A 22,202-nucleotide genomic window follows, 5' to 3' on the forward strand; every position below is an offset into this window, starting at 1 on the left:
ACTTTTTTTTTTTTTATTGGTTGCAGAATAAAGCAGAAATGTCCAGGATCAGCATGTGCTGGTTCAGCAGTGACAGAGTTAAAAAGAGGGTGTGTGCTGTCACTTTTTCTGCAGATCTGTATTTTTCTGGGGAGAGGGTTTGTGTTATTAATAAATAAATACAATGTATAAATAAAACAATGTAACATCTTGCTTGTATTAGAGCAAACTATTGATGTAGCTTTGTTTGTTTTGCCGATTCAGAGAAGTATTGGCACTGTGTGTCCAGGGCGTTTCCTGTGTCCTGGTGCCTGCAGAGCCCCAGGATGACATGATGGATCCCTTTGTATGGGATGGGATAGGTGGATGCTGATGGGGCTGCAGAGAGTGTGTCTGGAGAGGGGGGCGTGTCCTGATGTCAAGCAGAGCAGGGGGGGTGTATATAAAGTGCTGGTGGGTGTCTGCAGTGTGCATTGTGTGCAGAGGGGAAGCAGGACGGTGCAGTAAGTTCAGCCATCACCAGCAGCATCCCACAACCACCTGCAAGGTCCAGCCATGACTTCCAGGGATTTCTACCCTTCATCCTACAAGAAGATCTTTGGAGATTCTCCCAGGTCCTCCAGCTACCTGTATACATCTAGCTCCAGGTCCCCGCAGACCTACAAGCCTAGAGACACCTATTCCAGCAGCATCTCTTCTTATAGGAAGATCAGCAGCAGGTCCCCAGCCAGTCACCTGTCCTCCATCCCTCAAGATCACTTCGACTTGTCCCAATCCACCGCCCTCAGCAACGAGCTGAAGATCGTCAGGACTAATGAGAAGGAACAGCTGCAGGGTCTCAATGACCGCTTTGTCACCTACATTGAGAAGGTCCACCACCTGGAGCAGCAGAACAAGTTGCTGGAGGCAGAGGTGACCTTGCTGAGGCAGAAGCAGTCAGAACCGTCCAGGCTCAGCCAGGTCTTTGAGCAGGAGATCAGGGAGCTGAGATCCAGGCTGGAGGAACAACTCAATGAGAAGGATCAGGCTCAGCTGGACTGCCAGCAGCTGGAGAACCTTGCCCATCAGCTGCAGGAGAAGCTGGCACAGGAGACAACCAAGAGGCAAGAAGCAGAGGAGGCCATGAAGGACTTCAGGAAGGATGTGGACCAAGCCACCCTGGACCGCCTGCAGCTGGAGAAGAAAGTAGAGTCCCTCCTGGATGAGTTGGCTTTCTTGAGGAAGGTCCATGAAGAAGAAGTGGCCGAGCTTCAGAGTGCTGTGACAGAGGCGCAGGTGGGTCCTTGGGGAAGGGCAGGAGGTGCCAGGAAGGGCGGTGGCTCCTGCAGAGTTGGGAGGAGGGGAGAGCATCAGCATCTGTGTGATGAAGATCCATAAGAGGGCACTCCTTCTGAGTGGTTCAAGTGGTTTAAGCTCAACACACAGATTGCAGTCTAATTGTACAATCTCTTTTATATCTACCAATACCTATGTGGTGCAAGAGCCTGACTGATTGGATAGCTTGGGTTTGTCCTCATATAACATGTTTTGGTAAATATAAAGTTGATTGTATGGAGATTGTACAGTCATATTCATTTTGTAAGGTCCATGGTGCTCCTTAGTTATGCCTCTGCTTTAAACCTTTATTTTTCTACATGTTACATTAATATTATCTGGACTTTTTAAAGCTGGACTCTAGGAAACTTGAAAATTCTGCAGTGGGGCTGCACCTTTATACTGCAAGGGTTAACTGCTCCTTTAGGTCTAGGGGACATGGAAAAGAAGATTTACCTACCAGCCCTCCATAATGCTAAATGGGTTCCCACAGCATCTTATCTTCTATTCTTCTGTAGTCTAAAGCCCCATACACACTATCAGATTTTCTGCTGATTTCTTCCATCAGATTTACCAAAACCATATAATATGAGGTCAAACCTTAGGAGTTTCAATGTGTATTCAATCAGGCAGGCCCTTGCACTACATGGTTTTGGTAAATCTGAAGAACAAAATCAGTAGAAAATCTGATCGTGTGTATGGGGCTTAATAAAGACCACTGCTGGAGCGGATGATTGGGTTAGTAAAATTATTTTTCTCTCCCCTAAACCAAACAAGTAGTTAACTCTGGCATTGGGGGCACAGTCCCACTGCTAGGGAGAATTTTCAGATTTCAGAGTTGGGCTTTCATGCTGCATATTATTTGTTTCTATAGTCTTGAAGGGGGTACCTTCATAGATTGAACATTTCTTCTAGGGACACATAGGCACCCTAATATGTTATATAATATCTATGCAGATTTTCCAGACATCAGCTTTTAAATATATATTTTTTATTAATATTTAAAATGTACAGAATGATTGTATTTGTAGTGGAGAGCCTGGTGCTGCACTATCATTGAAGACAGTCAAAGTAACATAAACAGATTCAGCAGTAAGGTCCCCCTGTAAATTATTGTAAAAAACGTATTACACAGGATTTATATAGCGCCAACATTTTGTGCAGTGCTTTACAAAATAAAAGGAGACAGAATGGTTATAATGAAATTCAATGCAAAAGAATCAGCTTTTTAGAGCTTACAATCTAAAAGGGAGGGGCAAGTGACACAGAAGATAATAAGATGACAATAATGATGAAAGGTAATGGAATGGGCTGATGGGGGAAAAAAAAGCGTTTAGTTTATTAGGTGGAGGTGGGATAGATTAGATAGGCAGATAATAAAAAAAATAGCTAATACGCTATACTTGTATCTGTATGCAGAACATGGTAAAACGAAACAGGTTATGCTGAGTTGGACTAAAAGGGAAAAAAAATCCCCATTGGTCAAAAACTCTTGCTCCATAGAAGCCATGGTTTCCATACATTGCACCAATAATGTTCAACAAGTCTGAAACAATTTTATTCAGCTTGTAATAAATGACAGTTTAATATTAGTCTTTATCTGTACTGTAGACCAGCGGATGTTCCATTTGCCCCAGGAGCAAATAAGGAATACATTTCATGTTCCACCCACTACCCTAAAATGAGTTATGGACCCAAATGAAGATGCCTTCTCTTTTAAGAAGGTTCTACTGAAATTACTGTAAGATAAACTGAAAGACGCAATTGAGTAAATATAGAATGCCATGTTGGTTTTTATTGTACATATGTGAAATACAATATGTCCGCTAGCATTAGTGTTGTATACAAACTGCATGTGGTTAATACATTTAGTGATAAAAATTAGCATATAAATTACTTTTTTTTTTCTTAATTAACCTCTCTATGTATATTTTTCTGCAAATTTACAAGTAGACTAAGTTGTCCAGTGACAAAAAAGTGACAGTAACAAGGTTTGGGGCAAGCTATAACATTGGCCAGAGGCGCTAACAACGTTCAGCTTTCATTCACATGGTTCAAATCATCTCCTAAAAAAAAAAAATAATAAAAACTGTCGATATACAAGTTTAAGCACCCAGGGGGGTAATGGTTCTTTAATTCTGCATGTCATTTGCTCCTACAGCCTTAAAAAGGGTTACCCACATATGCTGAACATTAGTGGGGAGTGGCACTCTAAAACAGCCACGTAAGGGATGTCTTCTAGAGGCACAAAGGCACCACCCCATATAGTTATATAATATCTCTGCAGATACCCAGAAGCAGATTGTACATGTGTATGGCTATTTAATTTGGTAGAAAATGAGAATGCAATGTGAATTTTCATTGACAGAAGTAGAATTAGTTGCATATCAAAGTGTTAAAACGATTTTAAGAACATTTACTGGTGTACTGCATATTTCCCCATCACCTCCTTGTTACAGTAGATAGGTTTTGCATTGCCTTGGTGAGATCTACTAGCCATACTTCCATTGGTAAAAGCAGTTAAAGCTGGCTCAGGTTTGTGAGATTTTATTGAATTCCATTGCTGGATAAAGCTGAGAGTTTACCCATTGGGAGAGGTTGACTGCACTGTCTATCGATTGGACTATTGGACAGGGAACAAAAAAATACTGCTAAGTAATCACTGGCAAAATTCCTTCTAGAAATTTCTCTCAGTAAGGTGGGATAAAGGAGAATTTGAATAGTTTCATAGTTGTCCACAAGTGGATAGAGGGGTCTATGGAATTATTACCAGGGATAGACAAAATAACCAAAATAACCTTGGGGGTTATTTACGAAAGGCAAATCCACTTTGCACGGCAAGTGCACTTGGAAGGGCAGTCACTCTAAATCTAAGGGGTAGATCTGAAATGAGTGGAAGCTCTGCTGATTTTATCATCCAATCATGTGCAAGCTAAAATGCTGTTTTTTATTTTCCTTGCATGTCCCCCTCAGATCTACAGTGACTACTTCCTTACACTTGCAGTGCAAAGTGGATTTTTCTTTAGTAAATAACCCCCCTTGTGTCAAGTGTTAACTTTGCTCTATACACTGCAGAGGAGCTCTTCTGCTGGTGTTCCTGCCTTTCCCTCCTTCTTCCTGCACACCGCTGAGCCCATGCTCAATTGGCACTTCTACAACCTGCAGGAGATTCCAGGATCCCCATTATGGGTACTGGTCAGGTCTGGGAGGTGTGATCCTACAGATGCACCCTATTGCATCTGTCAGCCAATAAGCACCAATAGCAGTGTGGTCAGATGGCTATCGGGGCTGCTGTATTAGGCGATCAATATAATAGTTGCAGATGCAGACCTATCAGGTGCTGCGGATTATGGAAAAAATTGCACTTGGAAGACATTGACCAGGGCATCAATGTGATTGATGGAGGAGGCTCTAGAAATCAGCTATAGCAGCAATTAAGCAAGTACTGAAAACCGGCATTTTCAGTCAGTGCCAGGACAAAGTGATCTAGAGCCCAGGGTGAACATGCTAAAATGCCAAACTGCGTCAACCCCTCCCCCCCCCCCCCCCCCCCTCCAAGATGTATGAGCATTATGCATCAGCAAATATCCCCCAACAAAAAATGAGCACTAATGTGTATACTTAACCCCTAAGTAAAAATTCCCCCTCCTCCCAGTATAAATCTGTCAACTGCTGAAATCCCCCTTCTCCCCCAAATCCCTCCAGCACAAATGTCCCCCTCCCCAAATAAATGAACCCTCTTAGCGTAAATCCTCTACCCATAAAATTTCCCTTCCAAGTACACATCTCCCCCTCCCAGGCACAAATTCCCCCCTCTTACCACCAATCTTCTTCCCCTCCTCCCAAGACAAATCCCCCTAAATCACCACTCTTAGCACCCCCCTTCCTCAATTTCCCCTCCTAGAACAATACTTACCCCCTGCTGCCCCCCAAATTCCCCCTTCCAACACAAATCCCCTCTCACCCAATGTCCTTGCAGCACACCCCCCCCCCCCTTCCTCACATGATACCACAGTGCCCAGGAGAGACCACCCTCCTGCCACTCCTTGTTCCGGCCCTGTTTGAAGTACTTGTGAGCATTCAGTACACATATTTGGAAATCTTGGTGATCCAACAATTGAGCCTTAATTAACTTAATAATTAATTAACGTGTGCTGGAAAAAAATGGGGATAAACTGTCACAATACTATATGCACTAAAGGATGTCAATTTGTAGCATACATACATTGAGATAATCTTCAGGAAAGAAGGACTGCATGAGTTAGAAAGAATCTCAGGTGCTAACTGCTAAGTGATCATCATCCAGTGCACCATAGATGTTAGATCTTTGGGTAAATATGCCAAAGATATGGTCTATGGGATCATTGAGGGCTCCAGGCTTCATAGGTTTGAGCGCTTCTATGGGGTTATTTAGGGCTCCAGGCTTCATCCATTTGGGAGCTGTTGTGGGGTCATTAAGGGCTCCATAAGTCTGTTTTTTTACGTTACAATGGCTAAATGCTTACCTTTTGTCATTAATATTTTTCCAAAAATAAGTTAAAACTACACTTATCCTTTAATGAAAATCGGATTTAAAATGTTATATCTTGAACAATGTCTGCTAGTCTCATGAGGTCTTGAAACATATTCTGATGTAACCAAAATGTTGTTTATATTTCTTTACTAAAAGCCAGCATGTATGTTGGTTTTATTTGCCTCCCAAAGGAAACCTATTACACAGCAAAATACTTCTGTGTTCAGACTTAGATGGTAGCTACCATGCCAGACACCTGGAATGCCTTTTAATTTTTTGGGATGATGACATCATGGCACTGGATAGATTTAACTTCATAGATAACTGGTAAAGAATCCAATTATGTCTTCTTTGTGATACTACTTGCATTCACTTACCTTGCAGTGATTCCTTTCAAGCATAGAATAAAATATGAAACCATATTGAGCAAAGATTACCGGTCATTGCCATGATGCCAGGAGGAAATGCCTTTATGGAATGTGTTACTATGAGTAGTGAAGTAGGTATACCATAACAAGTTACATGTAAAGATGATGGTGGTCCTGCAAGCTAGGAGTCCACTGCAGATATGGATGTGTATTGATCAGTGATTTAAAATGGGGTGTTTTGACAGTGATAGGACAAAAATCATAGACATTGGATGCTGAGATTTTCCAGTGTGCAGGAGAATTTCATGAATGCAGTCCAGTCAAACAAGAATTTAATGTGTATGGAAAGTCAGAGTGGGGAAGGGTTAGAACCCCTCTCAGTTTGCTGTCTGAATTTGTATCTGCATCCATATTGTTGTGAAAATCTACATTTTTGAGCTGTCACCAAAATAGGATTAGATAGGAAATCTACATAAAGAACTGATTTCTCCTTGCTTTGGATAGATTTCCCGTTGTGTCTACAGCTCAGGAAAGGAGGGGAAATCTCTCCAATGGGACATAAATGGCAGAAAACCCTATGGCCATTTACACCATTCCTTACTCTTTCCATAATGAAAAACAAGTTTTGGATTTAAATCGACTTTAGAGAAAACATCATATATGTTGGAATTTAAACTTGTGGCACAGTAGAATGTAATGAATATGGGTGGCTCTACATAGCAAAGACACTAAAAGGCTTCTATAAGAAAACTACAATGCGCATTGTATATACAGTCAAAGCAGATCATGGCACAGCCAGATGCCTAAAGCTAGAAATGTTCGTTAGAAAAACAATCCTTTTTTCCCAATTTTTTTAATTGTAGGCCTAATTTGAGCATAGGCAATAGTGTCCTCGTTGTAAAACCTTTCAACGAATGTGCAGGTTTCAGTCAGTTATATCCAGTTATTTCTATTCTTCAGCTAATATTATTATTATTACTATTTTTACAGGATTTATATATCAGCAACAATAGACTTGAGATGACAATTTCCCCATCTGGGATCAGGGGACGGTGGTAGCTGCCTGTAAGTGGGCTGCTTTGCTGGTGTTAGGGGAAACAAGCAGTTGTATGGTTTCATTGCTCCCCCTAATATGGATTAGGCCAAATGTGGACCTATGCAAAGTAGCAACACTAGTAGTCAACACCCATCCATATGTTCTATATGCACTTATAATGATTGCAACAGGCATGGATAAACCGCTGAATTGGCATTTTCTGTACTGGGATGGCCCATGTGTACAGCTTTGATCAGTTGTGCCATTCCCCTGGTTTACTGCAGGAGCCAAAAGTTTTTAGCTGGCCCCTCTGGGCATCCACCAGGCCTTTGTCTGGGTTGATTTGTGGATGGTCTGGCTCTGCCTTCCCCTCTCTATTGCCATAAATATGTATGACTGGAAGAGCCATTTACAGTATATAAGGAGAACTTTGTATGCTGCTTATCCTGAGATTGGTTGAATCATTACCATATGAACAATCACCTTCCCAAGTGCAAAATCTGGACAGTATGGTCAGACAGGGCAATGGTGGGGATTCACGGATCTGTTCAGAGATGTTTTTTTCTGGCTAATTGCATACAATTTCACACACGTGCACAGACCTGTGCTCAAGTGTTCCCAGTCCCCCCCTTCTCCCCGGAATTAGACATGCATGGCTGGGCACCCACCTTTAATGGTCTGTAAGCAAACCAAGCCATTTATTTAAAAACTAATATAAGTTAAATTACATTTTAACGGTTTATTGACCTTATGGATTCTTTCACGTTGACATATTGATAGCCAGTTTGTATGTTAAACCACATCCAGAAAGTGATATGACCGACATCTCTCTGATTGAGATTATTCATCTACTTTCAGATTAAGGGCCAGGTCACACCACAATAATGCACTCCAGATATGTTGTGGTGAGTTTTTGCTTACAGTTAACACCACACACAGTTTCAGTGCATTTTTGATACATTTTGCTGTGTTCCAGTACAGCTCTGTGCAGAAAAAATGCAGCATGTTCTACTTTTCTGCACCAGAAACTAACTGGAACTGACTGCACTGGTGTGAACTAGGTCCATTGGAATACATGGAAAACACTGTGCATGCAGTTTTCATGCAGAAAAACACACACTAGACTGCATCTCGTGTGAACTAGCACTAACACAAAAAAAAAGGCTTAAAAGGCTTATCCCCAATTTTGTAAACGCTATAACTTTTGCAAGACTTATAGCCAAGTCTCTCCATCTTGATAGTATATGAGATCCACTTGGACATGAAAGATTTCTGATATCAGACCATTTCCAGCACAAACCTTATCAGTTATAATTCAATACAATGTTGCTTTTTCATTGATTTCATAGTGAAGAAATCATTTATATCTGTCTTTAGAGTACTGCATACATTTGCAAACATTCACTTTAAGAGGCAGCTATGTCAGTATCAAGTTGCATATTTGAGAAATGCAAAACACAAGAATGTAAACCTTTTTTGTTTCTAAAATAAGATGCAATTGGTATGAAAACCTTTTCTCCGCTCAACGATCGATTGGTTCCTTGGGTGCTCTTAAAGGCTTTATGGATTGTTATTGATTCCAGAGACAAGAACAAACTGTGTTGTCCTTCAAATGAAACTAGTCATGTGAAGGAAATCCTGGTCCCCAGTAATTACTTAAATCAGCATCAAACCCAAAAGAAAAACATTATTTTTATTTTGCAGCTTGGCAATTCTTAGATGTGATGGCTGTATTTTTATTTTTCATTTCAGGCTTTCTTCTGGTCTCATCTGGTCATCCAGCCAGCAAGTCAAACCATTTATCACTGACGAGTGCTTAACCCCTAGGCGCCGACAGTATGCAAATATGTGTCCTCTCTGCGGATGGGCCTTAGCACAGAGCGGCCGCATATTTGCTTACCAATTAGCCAACACAGCTGTGCCGAGAGTGCTTGCCCTGCACGCTCCCGGCACAGTTACCAGCGGCTAACAAAAATCTCCCAATCACTTCTTGGGATTGGGAGTTTTCTGATCATGTGATCGCCATGACAGCCAATCATGGCGATCACATGATTATAAACCCCGCCCTGATTTCAAGCATCTGAAACCTCTTAAAGGGCCGGGAGGCGCCAAAGCAAAGGGGTTAAAGTGAACAGCTTCTATTTATCCCCTTGAAGACCGAGCCCTTTTCTGCCATTTTTTGTTTGCAAACAGTGTTTTTGCTAGAAAATTACGTATAACCCATAAACACTATAAAAAAAATCTTTTAGCTGACACCGTAGGGAATAAAATGGCGATCATTGCAATTTCTTATGTCACACGGTATTTGCTCAGCAGTTTTTCGAACACAATTTTTTGGGAAAAAATACACTTAAATGATTAAAAAAAAAATTCCACACACTCATGGAATTGTGACAGACTACGGTACTCAAAAATCTCCATAGGCAAAATGTTTACATGTTACTTGTTTAGAGTTACAGAAGAGGTCTGGCACTAGAATTATTCACATGTGTGTTGTGATCACCATTTACATATGCGTTCGCTTCTGCGTGCAAACACTGGGATGTGGGACTTTACATTTTTTCTTCTTCTTTTTTTTTTTTTTTACTGTGTTTTTTTGATCACTATTACAAGGAATGTAAACATATCTAGTAATAGCAATAAGGATGACAGGTCCTCTTTATGGAGAGATCTGGGGTAAGAAAAAAAAAATGAAATTAATTTAATCGTTTGCTTAAAAAAAAAAGAAAAAATAATAATAACAATAATTATTTGCTTCCCTCCTGGACTGGAAGTGACGTCATGACATTGCTCTGGTCCTCCAAGGCCATAGAGGTGATCAAAGATGAATTAATCTTTTATTGCCTCTGTGACCAGCCAGCTGCACCATTTAGGGTGCACCATTAAAAACAGTAAGCCCAAGAAACTTCTGCAAGTGGCCGCTTCTAAAAGCGTTCAAGCGGTTTATGAGCGCACGGACCACTTTCATGAAAAAGCCAGCCGCCAGCTGAATAAAAAAAAAAAAATACTGGGATTATGGCTGATAACCTCAACACTAACCCCGGTAAGCCACTTGCCAACCGCAACGTATATATACCCGGGTGCTTAAAATTATCAGCTTTTATTTATTCATGGGGAAATAGCCAAAGAAAAGAAATCTAATGCAGCCATCACATCTAATGCTGCAATAAATTAGATTTTTGGTTTTGCATTAAAGTGGAGTTCCACCCAAAAGTGGAACTTCTGCTCATTGTACTCCTTCCCCCCTCCAGTACCACCTTTGGCACCTATTTTTTTGGGGGGGGGATACGTGTCTTTCACAGGTATGCTGTTCCCACTTCCAGGAGCCTCATTCACAGGTATTGACATCACCGCGGGGCCCCCCTCCTCCCTCTCCGACCGCGGGCCCAGTAGGAGAGTGGAGCGGCGCCTCGCGCATGCGCAGTAGGGTTCCTGGCGTGAAGCTGTAAGACTACACTGCCGGATTCCCTTACTCGCAATGGAGGCAGCAGCAAATAGAAACATCACCTGCGGTGCCGACATCGCTGGGCTCCAGGACAGCTAAGTGTCCAATTATTAAAGGTCAGCAGCTGAAGTATGTGCAGCTACTGGTTTTTAATTTTTGCAGCGGTGGGCAGACCCCCACTTTAAGACCATAAACAAGTAAACAACTTGTAGATAGATAGACAGGTGGATAAATAGATATGCTAGTGATCAGATAAACCTTGCTTGCAGTTTAGGGGCACAAATCTAAAATATAACAGGTAGAAAGCCAACAGGAAAAGGTAAAATGTATTATTTTGGGTGCCTCGGATACAAAGGTATTATATGAAATACTACAGGTATACGTACACTATATTGTCATAAGTATTGGGATGCCTGCCTTTACAAGCACATGAATTTTAATGGCGTCTTAGTCTGTAGGATTCAAGATTGCGTTGGCCTGCCCTTTGCAGCTATAACAGCTTCAACTCTTCTGGGAAGGCTGTCCACTATAGGAGTGTGTCTATGGGAATGTTTGACCATTCTTCCAGAAGCACATTTATGTGAGCTCTTTATCCATGTCTTTATGGACCTTGCTTTGTGCACTGGTCCAAATCATTTGGTGGAGGGGGGATTATGGTGCTGGGTTGCTTTACAGGGGTTGGGCTTGGCTGATTAGTTCCAGTGAAGAGAACTCTTAAGGCATCAGCATACCAAGATAATTTAGACAATTTCATGATCCCAACTTTGTGGGAACAGTTTGGGGATGACCCCTTCCTGCTCCAACATGACTGCACACCAGTGCACAAAGCAAGGTCCATAAAGACATGGATGAGCGAGTTTGGAGTGGAGGAACTTGACTGGCCTGCACAGAGCCCTGACTTCATCCGCATAGAACACCTTTAGAATGAATTACAGCAGGGAGACTGCGAGCAAGGCCTTCTCGTCCAACATCAGTGTCTGACCTCACAAATGCACTTCTAGAAGAATGGTCAAACTTTCCCATAGACACTCCTAAACCTTGTGGACAGCCTTCCCAGGAGAGTTGAAGTTGTTATAGCTGCAAAGGGTGGGCCAACTCAATATTGAACCCCACAGACTAAGACTGGGATGCCATTAAAGTTCATGTGTGTGTAAAAGCACATTGGTGTCCCAATACTTTTGACAATATAGTGTAAATTTATTATGACAATTACCCGATCCAGCCTTATTGGCGACGACTTCCTGTCTAAGGCCGCGTACACACGGGCGGACTGTCTGCCCAACTAAGTTCGGCAGACAATCCGACAGACAGTCCGTTTAAAATTAGCATGAACGGACTTGACCACACACGATGAGCAGACAGTCCGCTGAAAGCATGCGTGATGACGTGTACAGCACGTACGACGGGACTAGAAAAACGACGTCCTATACACTGCAATGCAACCTTCGGCCGTGTAAACCCTTTCTGAGCATGCGCCATACTTAGTCCGTCCAACTTGCCTACTCACGAGCGGACTGTCCGCTGAAACCAAGTTTGGACGGACAAAACCAAGTTTGAACAGACTGTCTTACGGAAATTCCGTAAGACTTTGTTCGTCAGACTGTCCGCTGAAAAAGTCCGCTGAAGCCCACACACGAGCGGATTGTCCGCTGAAACACTGTTCAGCGGACTAAGTTGGGCAGACAGTCCGCCCGTGTGTACGCGGCCTAAGTGACTCCCAGAGCCATCTGGCCACTGGTTTGAAAACCTGTTTTGATCACTGCTGCCCCCCTACTGAGCCCACATTCACCTCCTCTATTCATTGATGCTATTCTAAAAACTTGGTGCTGTGCCAAGTGTTTGTTTGCATAATGAACTGCCCTCTGCAGTTCCGATGGTTGCAAGGTAGTTGACGTGGCAGGTTTCCTGAGAGCAACAGGAAACAGTAGACCATGCATGGGTTTGCTAAAATGTCCAATCGTAGTCTCCGCCGGAGGCTTGTGTGACCGAGTGACAGCGCAGGCCAGTGTTGCCAACCTAACAGACTTACTGACATCCCAAATTTACTGGTACAGCCACGTTTTTACTGGCATTTCCAAAAGTTACAAAATTACACTTTTAAGTGCAAATTAGAGTATTTGGGTCCAATTTCGAAAGAATTTTTTTTTTCGAAAAATCTTATCTAAGAATTTTCGTTCGTATTTTGCACCATTAGTGGACCGCAGAAACAGCCAATTTTGGTGCGGCGATCAAATTTGAGTAAACGGACAGGTTGAAAAATTTTTGAAAACCAAACTTTTTTCTAATCACTGATGGGAGAATCTTGCGAGAAATGTAATCGAAAAATGTGCAAGAAAAGAAAATTCCCGGAAAGAAAAGAAGATTCCCAGCCACAAAAATTATTTTCTGTAGCAATATGAGGTGAAATTGAAAGCTTGGTTGGCCGAATTTCAAAATCAATGGTGGCATCATCGGATCACAAAACGCACAAATTTTCTGATTTTCAAAAGAAAATGATTTAGAAAATTTGACCATGTATGGCCAGCCTAAGGCTACAAACAATTACAATATGCAATTAGCAATATGATTTAAGGTAGATAATAAAGGCAAAAAACATATTTCTTTTATTTTTGATATAGTAAGTTAGTAGCTCAGGGACCGGCCTCAGGAGGGCAAGAAATTAGAATGGGCAGCACACACACACATAAAATTGACTCTCATTCCCCGTGCACACAGTTTCCGATGGAAAATGTTCAATGGGAGCTTTTTGTCAGAAATTCCAACTGTGTGTAGGCTCCATTGGACATTTTCCATCGGAATTTACGTCACACAAAATTTGAGATCTGGATCTCAAATTTTCTGACAACAAAATCTGTTGTCGGAAATTCCAAGAGTGTCTACACAATTCCGATGCACAAAGTGCCACGCATGCTCAGTATCAAGCAGAAGAGCCACACTGGCTATTGAACTTAATTTTTCTCAGCTCGTCGTACGTGTTGTATGTCACCGCGTTCTTGACGGTCGCAATTTCCGACCAACTTTGTGTGACCGTGTGTAGGCAAGACAAGTTTTTCATCTTCCCTGATGTTTGCTGATGAAGACACTGATAGGCTGAACTGGTGGGCACTGATGAGGAATCACTAATATGCCGCACTTATGGGCACTGATAGGTGACACTGGTAGGCACTGATAGGCGGCAGTGAGAGGCACTGATAAGTGGCATGGATAGACGGTACATATGGGCACTGATGGGCAACACTGATGGGCAGTGCTGATAGGTAGCACTGATTTCCAGCACTGACTGGCATGGCTAATGGGCACTGATTGGTGGCACTTGTGACACTATATTTCTGGGCACTGATTGGTGGCACTTTGACACTATATTTCTTTATTGTGATCAGTGTCCCTTTGTGAGGAGATGCCGTTGATCGGCTCTCCTCGCCTCACATTCTGTCAGTCACTTCCTTGTTTACATGTGACCGCTGTGTCCACAGCCGATCACATGGTTAAAGAGCTGCGGACGTGGCTCTTTACACAGATCGGGGTCACGCCATGTCCTAGCAACACGGTGCGGCCGCGATGTCCTCCCCCGCGGACGCGCGAGAGTGGCCGTTCTGGGACGCCGTCATATGACGGCATCCCAGAACAAGAGCTGCACCGGTGGGAGGGCAGCAAGCAGTTAAAAGAATTGTACAAAAAACAAGATTGGTTAAAAGTGCTTTTTTACCACTACTATTCCTTTATATTGGCTTTTGAAATGTACAAATGCAGCAATTTAGAAATCAGATGAAAGGTTTAGCACTGGAAAACACTTTGATGTAAAAAAAAAAAGTGCATTTTATAGACATCTATATAGATCAGACCAAAATGTGGGACAAATGAGGAGGAAAGAGGGACAGAGGGACATTGCTCCAAATCAGGGACAGTTGGGAGCTTTGGTACTTACAATTCTTTATGTAAATATTAAGGAGACCACGATCCTCAGTCGTGGGCTGTATGGACAGACACCATTTGCAGTGAAGCCAAATATGTTCATCTTTTCTGCTCAGAACTAGCATTCAGCCCCTTTACAAATGACAGATCTGACCTATATGCATTATAGAATCCCAAGACCATTTTTGATCTCTGGATTAGCCATCTGTTATTCTCATGCACTTCCCAATTCCTGATTGTATTTTTCTTTGCCATCTCTTCTATTCCCTTCTATTCAAGGCTAATCATTAGGTGCAGCAGTAGATGGAAACTAAGAGCGAAAGTTGTATCTGGATATTACTTCCATTTTTATGTTTTATTAACACTATAAATTCTTTCTGGCTTTGCGCACTGTTGGGTTGCTGAGATCGCTGTGCAGATAAAAACGCTTCCTCTGGGAGATGAATCATAATAAGATTTCTAAAGATCGCAGCGTCCAGGCCGCATTTTATTCCCTCAATCCCCTGAGTCCAGCTGTTCTTTTAAAGCACTTGTCTTACCCACAATACCCCGGGACACCTCTGGGATTTACTGTCAGCTGTTCCTGGGTTAACACCTTCCTCGCTATGTCTGATGAAGGTCAAGCTAGGACAATGTGATGGATTTTCTTTCTGCCAGATTCATGTTCTTTAGGTCATTACTCATCTCATAAGTACTTATTTTTTTCTAAATCTAGTATAATGTATTCATATCTATATATAGTATTGATCAGGTCACCAGCACTAAGAATGCAGATATTTGTCCAATAAAGAAGCCCTCCACGTTAACGTAAGGAGAGTCCTTTGTTCCTGAAGGAGACAGGTAATGGATATTAGGTATAATAAAACTGAATTTAATGCAGTTGTAAATTCCTTTAAAAATAATCAAATGTACACTATATTACTAAAAGTATTGGGGCGCCTGCCTTTATGCGCACATGAACTTTAATGGCATCCCAGTGTTAGGGTCCTTACACACATGTGGACCATTCAGGTCAGTTTTTCAGGCGGACCGGAACAGACGCTCCATGCATCTCTATGGAACGACAGATGTCAGCATTGACATGTACACTGATCTCTGCTCCGCTAAATCCAAATGGATGGAAATCCTATTTTACATCCGTCTGGGGGAACGGATCGGATGAAAACGGACAAGCGGCTTCATTTTCATCCGATCCACCATAGAGTACAGGCTAACAGGTCCGTCCCTACACACTGAGCAGAGATGGACCTGTCATCTGCTGGCTCGATCCCTGTTGAGCAAGCAGAGTCTGTGAAAACGGACATCAACGTGTGAAAGAGCCCTTAGTTCGTAGGGTTCAATATTGAGTTGGTCCACCCGTTACAGCTATAACAGCTTCAACTCTTCTGAGAAGGCTGCCCACCAGTTTTAGGAGTGTGTCTATGGAAATTTTTGACCATTCATCCAGAAGTGCATTTGTAAGGTCAAGCACTGATGTTGAATGAAAAGGCCTGGCTCGCAGTCTCTGCTATAATTCATCCAAAAGGTGTTCTATTGGGTTGAGGTCAGGATTCTGTGCAGGTCAGTCAAGTTCTTCCACCCCAAACTCACTCATCCATGTCTTTATGGACCTTGCTTTGTGCACTAATGCGCAGTCATGTTGGAACAGGTAGGGGCCGTCCCCAAACTGTTCCCACAATGTTGGGAGCATGAAATTGTCCAAAATGTCTTGGTATGCTGATGCCTTAAGAGTTTCCTTCATTGGAACTAAGGGGCCATGCCTAACCCCTGAAAATAACCCAACACCATAATCACCCCACCCCTCCACCAAATGATCTGGACCAGTGCAGTCCTGACCTCTATCCGATAGAACACCTATGGGATGAATTAGAGTGGAGACTGCAAGCCAGGCCTTCTTGTCCAACATCAGTGCCTAATCTCACAAATGCGCTTCTGGAAGAATAGTCAAATATTACATAGTTACATAGTCGGTAACGTTGAAAAAAGACACCAGTCCATCCAGTTCAACCTGTGGTGCACGTGTGTGTGTTTATGTCAATAGTATATTGTATATTCCTGTATGTTGTGATCATTAAGATACCTATCTAATAGCTTTTTGAAACTCTATGCAGTTTAAGGTTAAACCGTTTCTCTTCCAATTTCAGTGAATGGCCGTGTGTCTTTTTAAACTCTCTCCCACTGAAAAGTTTTTTCCCTATGCTAGGGTCACCAGTAAGGTATTTGTACACCCCTAACGAGTAATTTGCATTCATATTTTTAGCACCCAAATGCATTACTATACATTTTTCAACATTAAACCTCATTTGCCATGTAGTTGCTCACCCCATGATTTTATTTCTTGTAAGTTTTCCACATCCTGCACAGAAGTTATTGTCCCGTTTAGCTTTGTATCATCCGCAAATACTGAGATTGAGCTGTTTATCCCAACCTCCAGATCCTTTATGAATAAATGAAACAGAATTGCTCTCAGAAGATTCCCATAGACACACTCCTAAACCTTGTGGACAGCCTTCCTAGAAGAGTTGAAGCTGTTACAGCTGCAAAGGGTGGGCCAACTTGCTATTGAACTCTACAGACTAAGACTGGGATGCCATTAAAGTTTTTGTGTGTGTAAAGGCAGGTGTCCCAATACTTTTGGTAATATAGTGTATGTTTACATACAGCTAGTATTAGCACCTGATTCAGTCTTATAGTTTCCTGTCATCCAATGCAAATCAGCACTGAAAGAGGGAGGGAAAGGACAGGAGCCAATCAAAGTTGATGGTGGAGAGGTGACACCACTGCATCCCTTAAAGGAGAAGTCCAGCCTGAGCTCATTTGGCTGGTCCTCTCCTATGGATCACAGGAATCCAATCGTTTTGCACTCCTGTGACCCTTTTTTAGAAGAGAGCAGACTGATGTCCGCTCACTGCTGACGTCACGGATATCAGTCCAGGCATCGCGTCATCCCAACAATGGGAGCCTGGACCGACACCCCTCTTGAGCCGCTGAGAGACTGAGCTGGCCGCTCTGCCCCTCCACAGCTCAGCACTCCCATGAGCCAAGAGGGGGAAGAGCAGAGAGCTGTGACAAATTACACCAATTAATGCCATTGCAGCAAGGAGCATGTGGAAGGACGACGCATGTAAAAAAACAAACAAAAATTCCCAGCTCACTTACCAGCCACTGAGAATAATTTATGGCTTAATGGCAACATGTGGTTCTTTAACCACTTGCCGCCCGCCCATTGTCAAATGACGGCGGCAAAGTGGTTTCAAAATCCTGACTGGACGTCATAGACCGTCCTCAGGATTTTGAGCCACTACACGCCCCCGGGGGGGGGCGCGCATCGCGGCAATCGTTGTTGCGGCGTGTCAGAGTGACACCCCGCAACTACGATCTCGGTAAAGACTCTCTGACGGAGACTCTTTACCACGTGATCAGCCGTGTCCAATAACGGCTGATCACAGTGTAAATAGGAAGAGCCGGGGATCGGCTTTACCTCACTCGTGCCTGTCAGATGTGAGTAGAGGAGAGCCGATCGGCTGCTCCTCTGACAGGGGGGGTCTGTGTTGATCGATTATCAGCACAGCCCCCCCGAGGATGCCCACACTGGACCACCAGGGACGCCACCAGACCACCAGGGATGCCCAGAACCAGGTATGCCACCCTAGACCCCCAGGGATGCCAGTCAGTGCCCACAATGGATGCCAATCAGTGCCCACAATGGGCATCACTGATTGGCATGCATTATTGTTTGGCACTGATTGGCATCGATCAGTACAATACAATGCCGCCTATCAGTGCCCATCCATGCCAACTATCAGTGCCCACCCATCCATGCCGCCTATCAGTGCCGCCTAGCCATGCCCATCTGTGCCACCTATCCATGCCAATTTGTGCCACCTATCAGTGTCCATCCGTGTCGCCCATCAGTGCCACCTATCAGTGCTCATGAATGCCACCTCATCAGTGCCGCCTTATCAGTGCCCATCAGTGAAGGAGAAAACATACTTATTTACAATGTTTTTATAATATGTAGTTGCATATAGCCTCATCCCTTGATGCTATGCTTTCAGCAATACAAGTTATTCTGCAAGAAACATTTTAAATCAAGAACATATATCACAAAGAGAAAAGGTGATACTCTGTGAAAGCACATGAAGGGATTATGAACAGATTCTCTGAGCATGACCGGTCTGCATAGAAAAAATTCAGGCAAGCAAAACACAAATTTTTGGTTTGCCTAGAAAATGTACTTCATATTTGTCTGAAGTGCAGTGAATAATGCCATTCTGGATCTAGAAAACTGTGATTTATAAATTGTATGGTTTCTCACAAATTGCAGAAATCTGCTTATATATTAATATTGTAAAGTTTTAAGATTCCCCGATTTGCTCATCCCCAACAACAACATGATGCTCCTAAAATATATATGGTAAATAATTGTATGTTGACCAAACAAGCAGCACTGCACTTATTAATCTGCCCATGAAAATATGAGTCGTTTTACTTTGTATACACTGTACAGTCAGTGTCATACTTGACAATTTTGCTTGTCTTTGTACAGATCACTGTGGAGATGGATGTGGTCAATAAACCAGATCTCACGGCTGCCCTGAAAGAAATCCGCATGCAGTATGAGGTCCTGTCCACTCGCAACCAGCAGACGGCTGAGGACTGGTACCAGACCAAGATTACCAATGTCACCCAGGAGGCAGCCCGAAACAATGATAACATCCGACAGGCCAAGGAAGAGATCAATGAGTATCGGAGACAGCTACAAGCCCGGACTCTGGAAAACGATGCCCTGCGCAGTGCTAATGAGTCATTAGAGAGGCAACTGCAGGAAACCGAGGACAGGAACAATGAAGAAATTGCCCAAATGCAGGTAACATCTGTCTTTTCATACCCCGAAATATGTTTGTTTCTTTCATAAACAGGAACGCGTTTTAAATGAAACAATTTCATCCAGGGTACTAACCCATTCATCTTTATTACAATTTTTTAAACATGCTACAGAGTGCTCATGAACAGTATAGAATATCTGTCTTGGTATTGCTTTGCCATTTGATCACTGTCAAATGACAGGGATAACCAGCTGGGAGCCATTTAGCAAGAAAAAATACTAAATATTAAATCTTATTAAGTTACTGAAGCAATTACTACATGCTTTATAATGTTTTATGTCTTTTTAAAAGAGACAATCCACCTTAAAGTGTTTTTTTTTATGGTTGGTGCCTGTTGGGCCTACTCAGCTATGGCTTTTTGCCTCCGATACACAACATTTGGATCTCACGGCAAAGATCCTGACTCCTGTCTGTTTCTGTAAACCTGGAAATGTTGGAGGTTTCTATCCCACTTATTCCAGCTGCTCTTGTTGCATTCTTAAGAGTATGAAATGAATACGAATTCCAATAAGAAGAGTAGGACCCTTCATAATGGCTACAGCAAGAGTGCAGACCCAGGATTTCAAGCACAGAGATCTTACTGAATTAATTCCTGAGATATAAATGGAACAGTCAGTTGGATTACCTCTCTAACATCTACCAAAAACTAAATACCAAATGAACCCCTTAAATACATTTTTTTAGACCTTTGGTTCTCAGTTATATGAAATATTTCCCATGACAACAGCCATGTTGTACTCTGTCGTACCAACAAGCCCATGTGGCTAGCAAGACACAACTAACATCAACAAGCTGTATTAATAATAAAAAAATATGCTGAAAGGACAGCAGTATGCTATTTCTGTGCAAGCCTTGGGGGGTTCTGCCCCATCTCTGAAGACTTTCTGAACGTACTGACACACTATTGTAATGTTTTGTCTGTAGGAAACCATCAACCAGCTTGACAATGCTCTAAGAACCACCAAAGGGGAAATGGCTCGTCACCTGAGGGAATACCAGGACCTTCTTAATGTCAAGATGGCTCTGGACATTGAAATAGCAGCATACAGGTAATGAATCTATAGTACTAAGGCAGTGAATAGAAAACAATCATAGGATACAATTTTGCTTTGTAAAACTGAAAATTTGAATGAGTAGATTTACCCGATACCTGCAAATGATGGAGGCAGCAATTTTGTAGACTGAATCATTATTTATACCATTGGTTCAGTAGGTGCTAGTGATATCATTGCACTAGGAAAACCATTATCAGATCCACTGTGTGGAGGAGGGAGTTGAGAGTCATACCTCATGATGGACTGGGGATAGTAAGAGAGATCAAACCCCAACGGGACCTTAATAAGAGGACGTCTGATTCCAAATGAACATGACACAAACATACTGGTTTGCATGTATCAAAAATATCAGAAATTAAGAATTTTTGTACTGCCCTAAGAATCCAGTCAAACATACTGAGGCCTGACTTTCTGGGTAAGCCCTGTCATTCCACTGTCCAATGAGACTGCCTCAGTGGCCAATAAAAATACTCTAACTGGACAGTCAGGTGGCAGTTTGTAAACAGGGCCTGATAATGGCTTAACTTCACTAAGTGAAGCTAAATTAGACCGAGGCACAGAATATGCTTCTCTGACTATATACAGATAATAGCAGGCATATTTTTATGGCTGCTCTCAGACATAATGATTTTTTTTTAATTGAGTATGGTTCCTGTTAAACGACCAGTGTTGCTTTACCATATAATTTCATCTGGAGAGTTGTTAAAAAAAAATTTGGTAAGTACCCACATAAGCTAGAGAACCTGAAGCATAAGGTGCCCTGCCATACTGACATGCTGATTTCCATGCCCCTGACTTATTTTGCAATCCCCAAAACCAGGTTGCATCATGACATCAATTAAGAAACAAAAAATTATTTGGCATGGTTTGATGACTTTTGGAAGCATGTAAGCCATATTTGCTGCAGATAGTGCCTCTGTGTTAACTATATATTTCTCCTTTGTCATCAGGAAACTCCTGGAAGGGGAAGAGACACGTCTGACTACAGTGGGAGGTGGTGGCATGTTTGGAATTGGCTACTCATACTCTTCTGGTTCCTATAGTGGTGGCAAGATGTACCCCACAAGCACAATCTCCATCCACAAAGAAGAGAAAAAAGATGCATCTGAGGGAGGAAAGGGGGGTTCCCCTGTCCAGCCTAAGCCACCAAAACCAGCAGATGCTTCCTCAGATAAAGCCGTCTCCAAGAACTGAGTTAGCTATAATATTTTACCATCCACACTTCTGTCATACTGATATTTTTTTATTCCATTTATCTATTTTGGACTTTTATGCAATTAGACTAGCATTACCCAGAAAAGGTTAAATAATAAGCCATAAAATTTCACATTGTCATATTCAGTGAAGGTGTAACAAGGAAACAATGTACTTACAAACTACATCCAAGCTTCAGGCTTAATAAACGCCTAATAAAGAATATGTTTGTCCGTCCTTTCCTTAAAGTATATCTGAACCCAAGAACAAGAATGTAATATATTAGCCCTTGTACACTCACGGTCGGACATTCCGACAACCAAATCCGTCGGATTTTGTCCGACGGATTTTGTCTAAAACTGTTGGATACACACAGTCAGACAAAGTTGTCAGAAAATCCGATCGTACTTAATGTGATGACGTTATTTCATTAGGACGGGACTACGTTCAGGCTAGTAACCAATAGCTTTGGTCTAGGAATTTGATCTGAGCATGCG

At 42.4% G+C, this 22,202-nt stretch overlaps 1 protein-coding gene across 1 annotated transcript; it reads left to right on the forward strand.

The window, feature by feature from the left end:
* The first annotated feature begins 430 nt into the window (after window positions 1-430).
* Window positions 431-21,928, forward strand: LOC143960650 (low molecular weight neuronal intermediate filament-like). The gene is made up of 4 exons (XM_077469437.1): window positions 431-1,254; window positions 19,117-19,437; window positions 20,381-20,505; window positions 21,462-21,928. The coding sequence occupies exons 1-4, from the start codon at window positions 535-537 to the stop codon at window positions 21,703-21,705; spliced, it is 1,410 nt and encodes a 469-aa protein (XP_077325563.1). The 5' UTR covers window positions 431-534; the 3' UTR covers window positions 21,706-21,928.
* Window positions 21,929-22,202: the final 274 nt, after the last annotated feature.

The sequence above is a fragment of the Lithobates pipiens genome, unplaced genomic scaffold, assembly GCF_037356315.1.
Source record: "Lithobates pipiens isolate NorthernLeopardFrog02 unplaced genomic scaffold, aLitPip1_a1.2 Scaffold_8, whole genome shotgun sequence".
In the NCBI taxonomy this organism is placed as follows: domain Eukaryota; kingdom Metazoa; phylum Chordata; class Amphibia; order Anura; family Ranidae; genus Lithobates; species Lithobates pipiens.

Bases quoted from the DNA above. Each gene is read 5' to 3' on its own strand.
- LOC143960650 (XM_077469437.1), top strand. From the start codon at position 535: ATGACTTCCAGGGATTTCTACCCTTCATCCTACAAGAAGATCTTTGGA. The intron at 1,255-19,116 runs GTGGGTCCTTGG...GTCTTTGTACAG, and splicing joins GTGCTGTGACAGAGGCGCAG to ATCACTGTGGAGATGGATGT. The intron at 19,438-20,380 runs GTAACATCTGTC...TTTTGTCTGTAG, and splicing joins AAGAAATTGCCCAAATGCAG to GAAACCATCAACCAGCTTGA.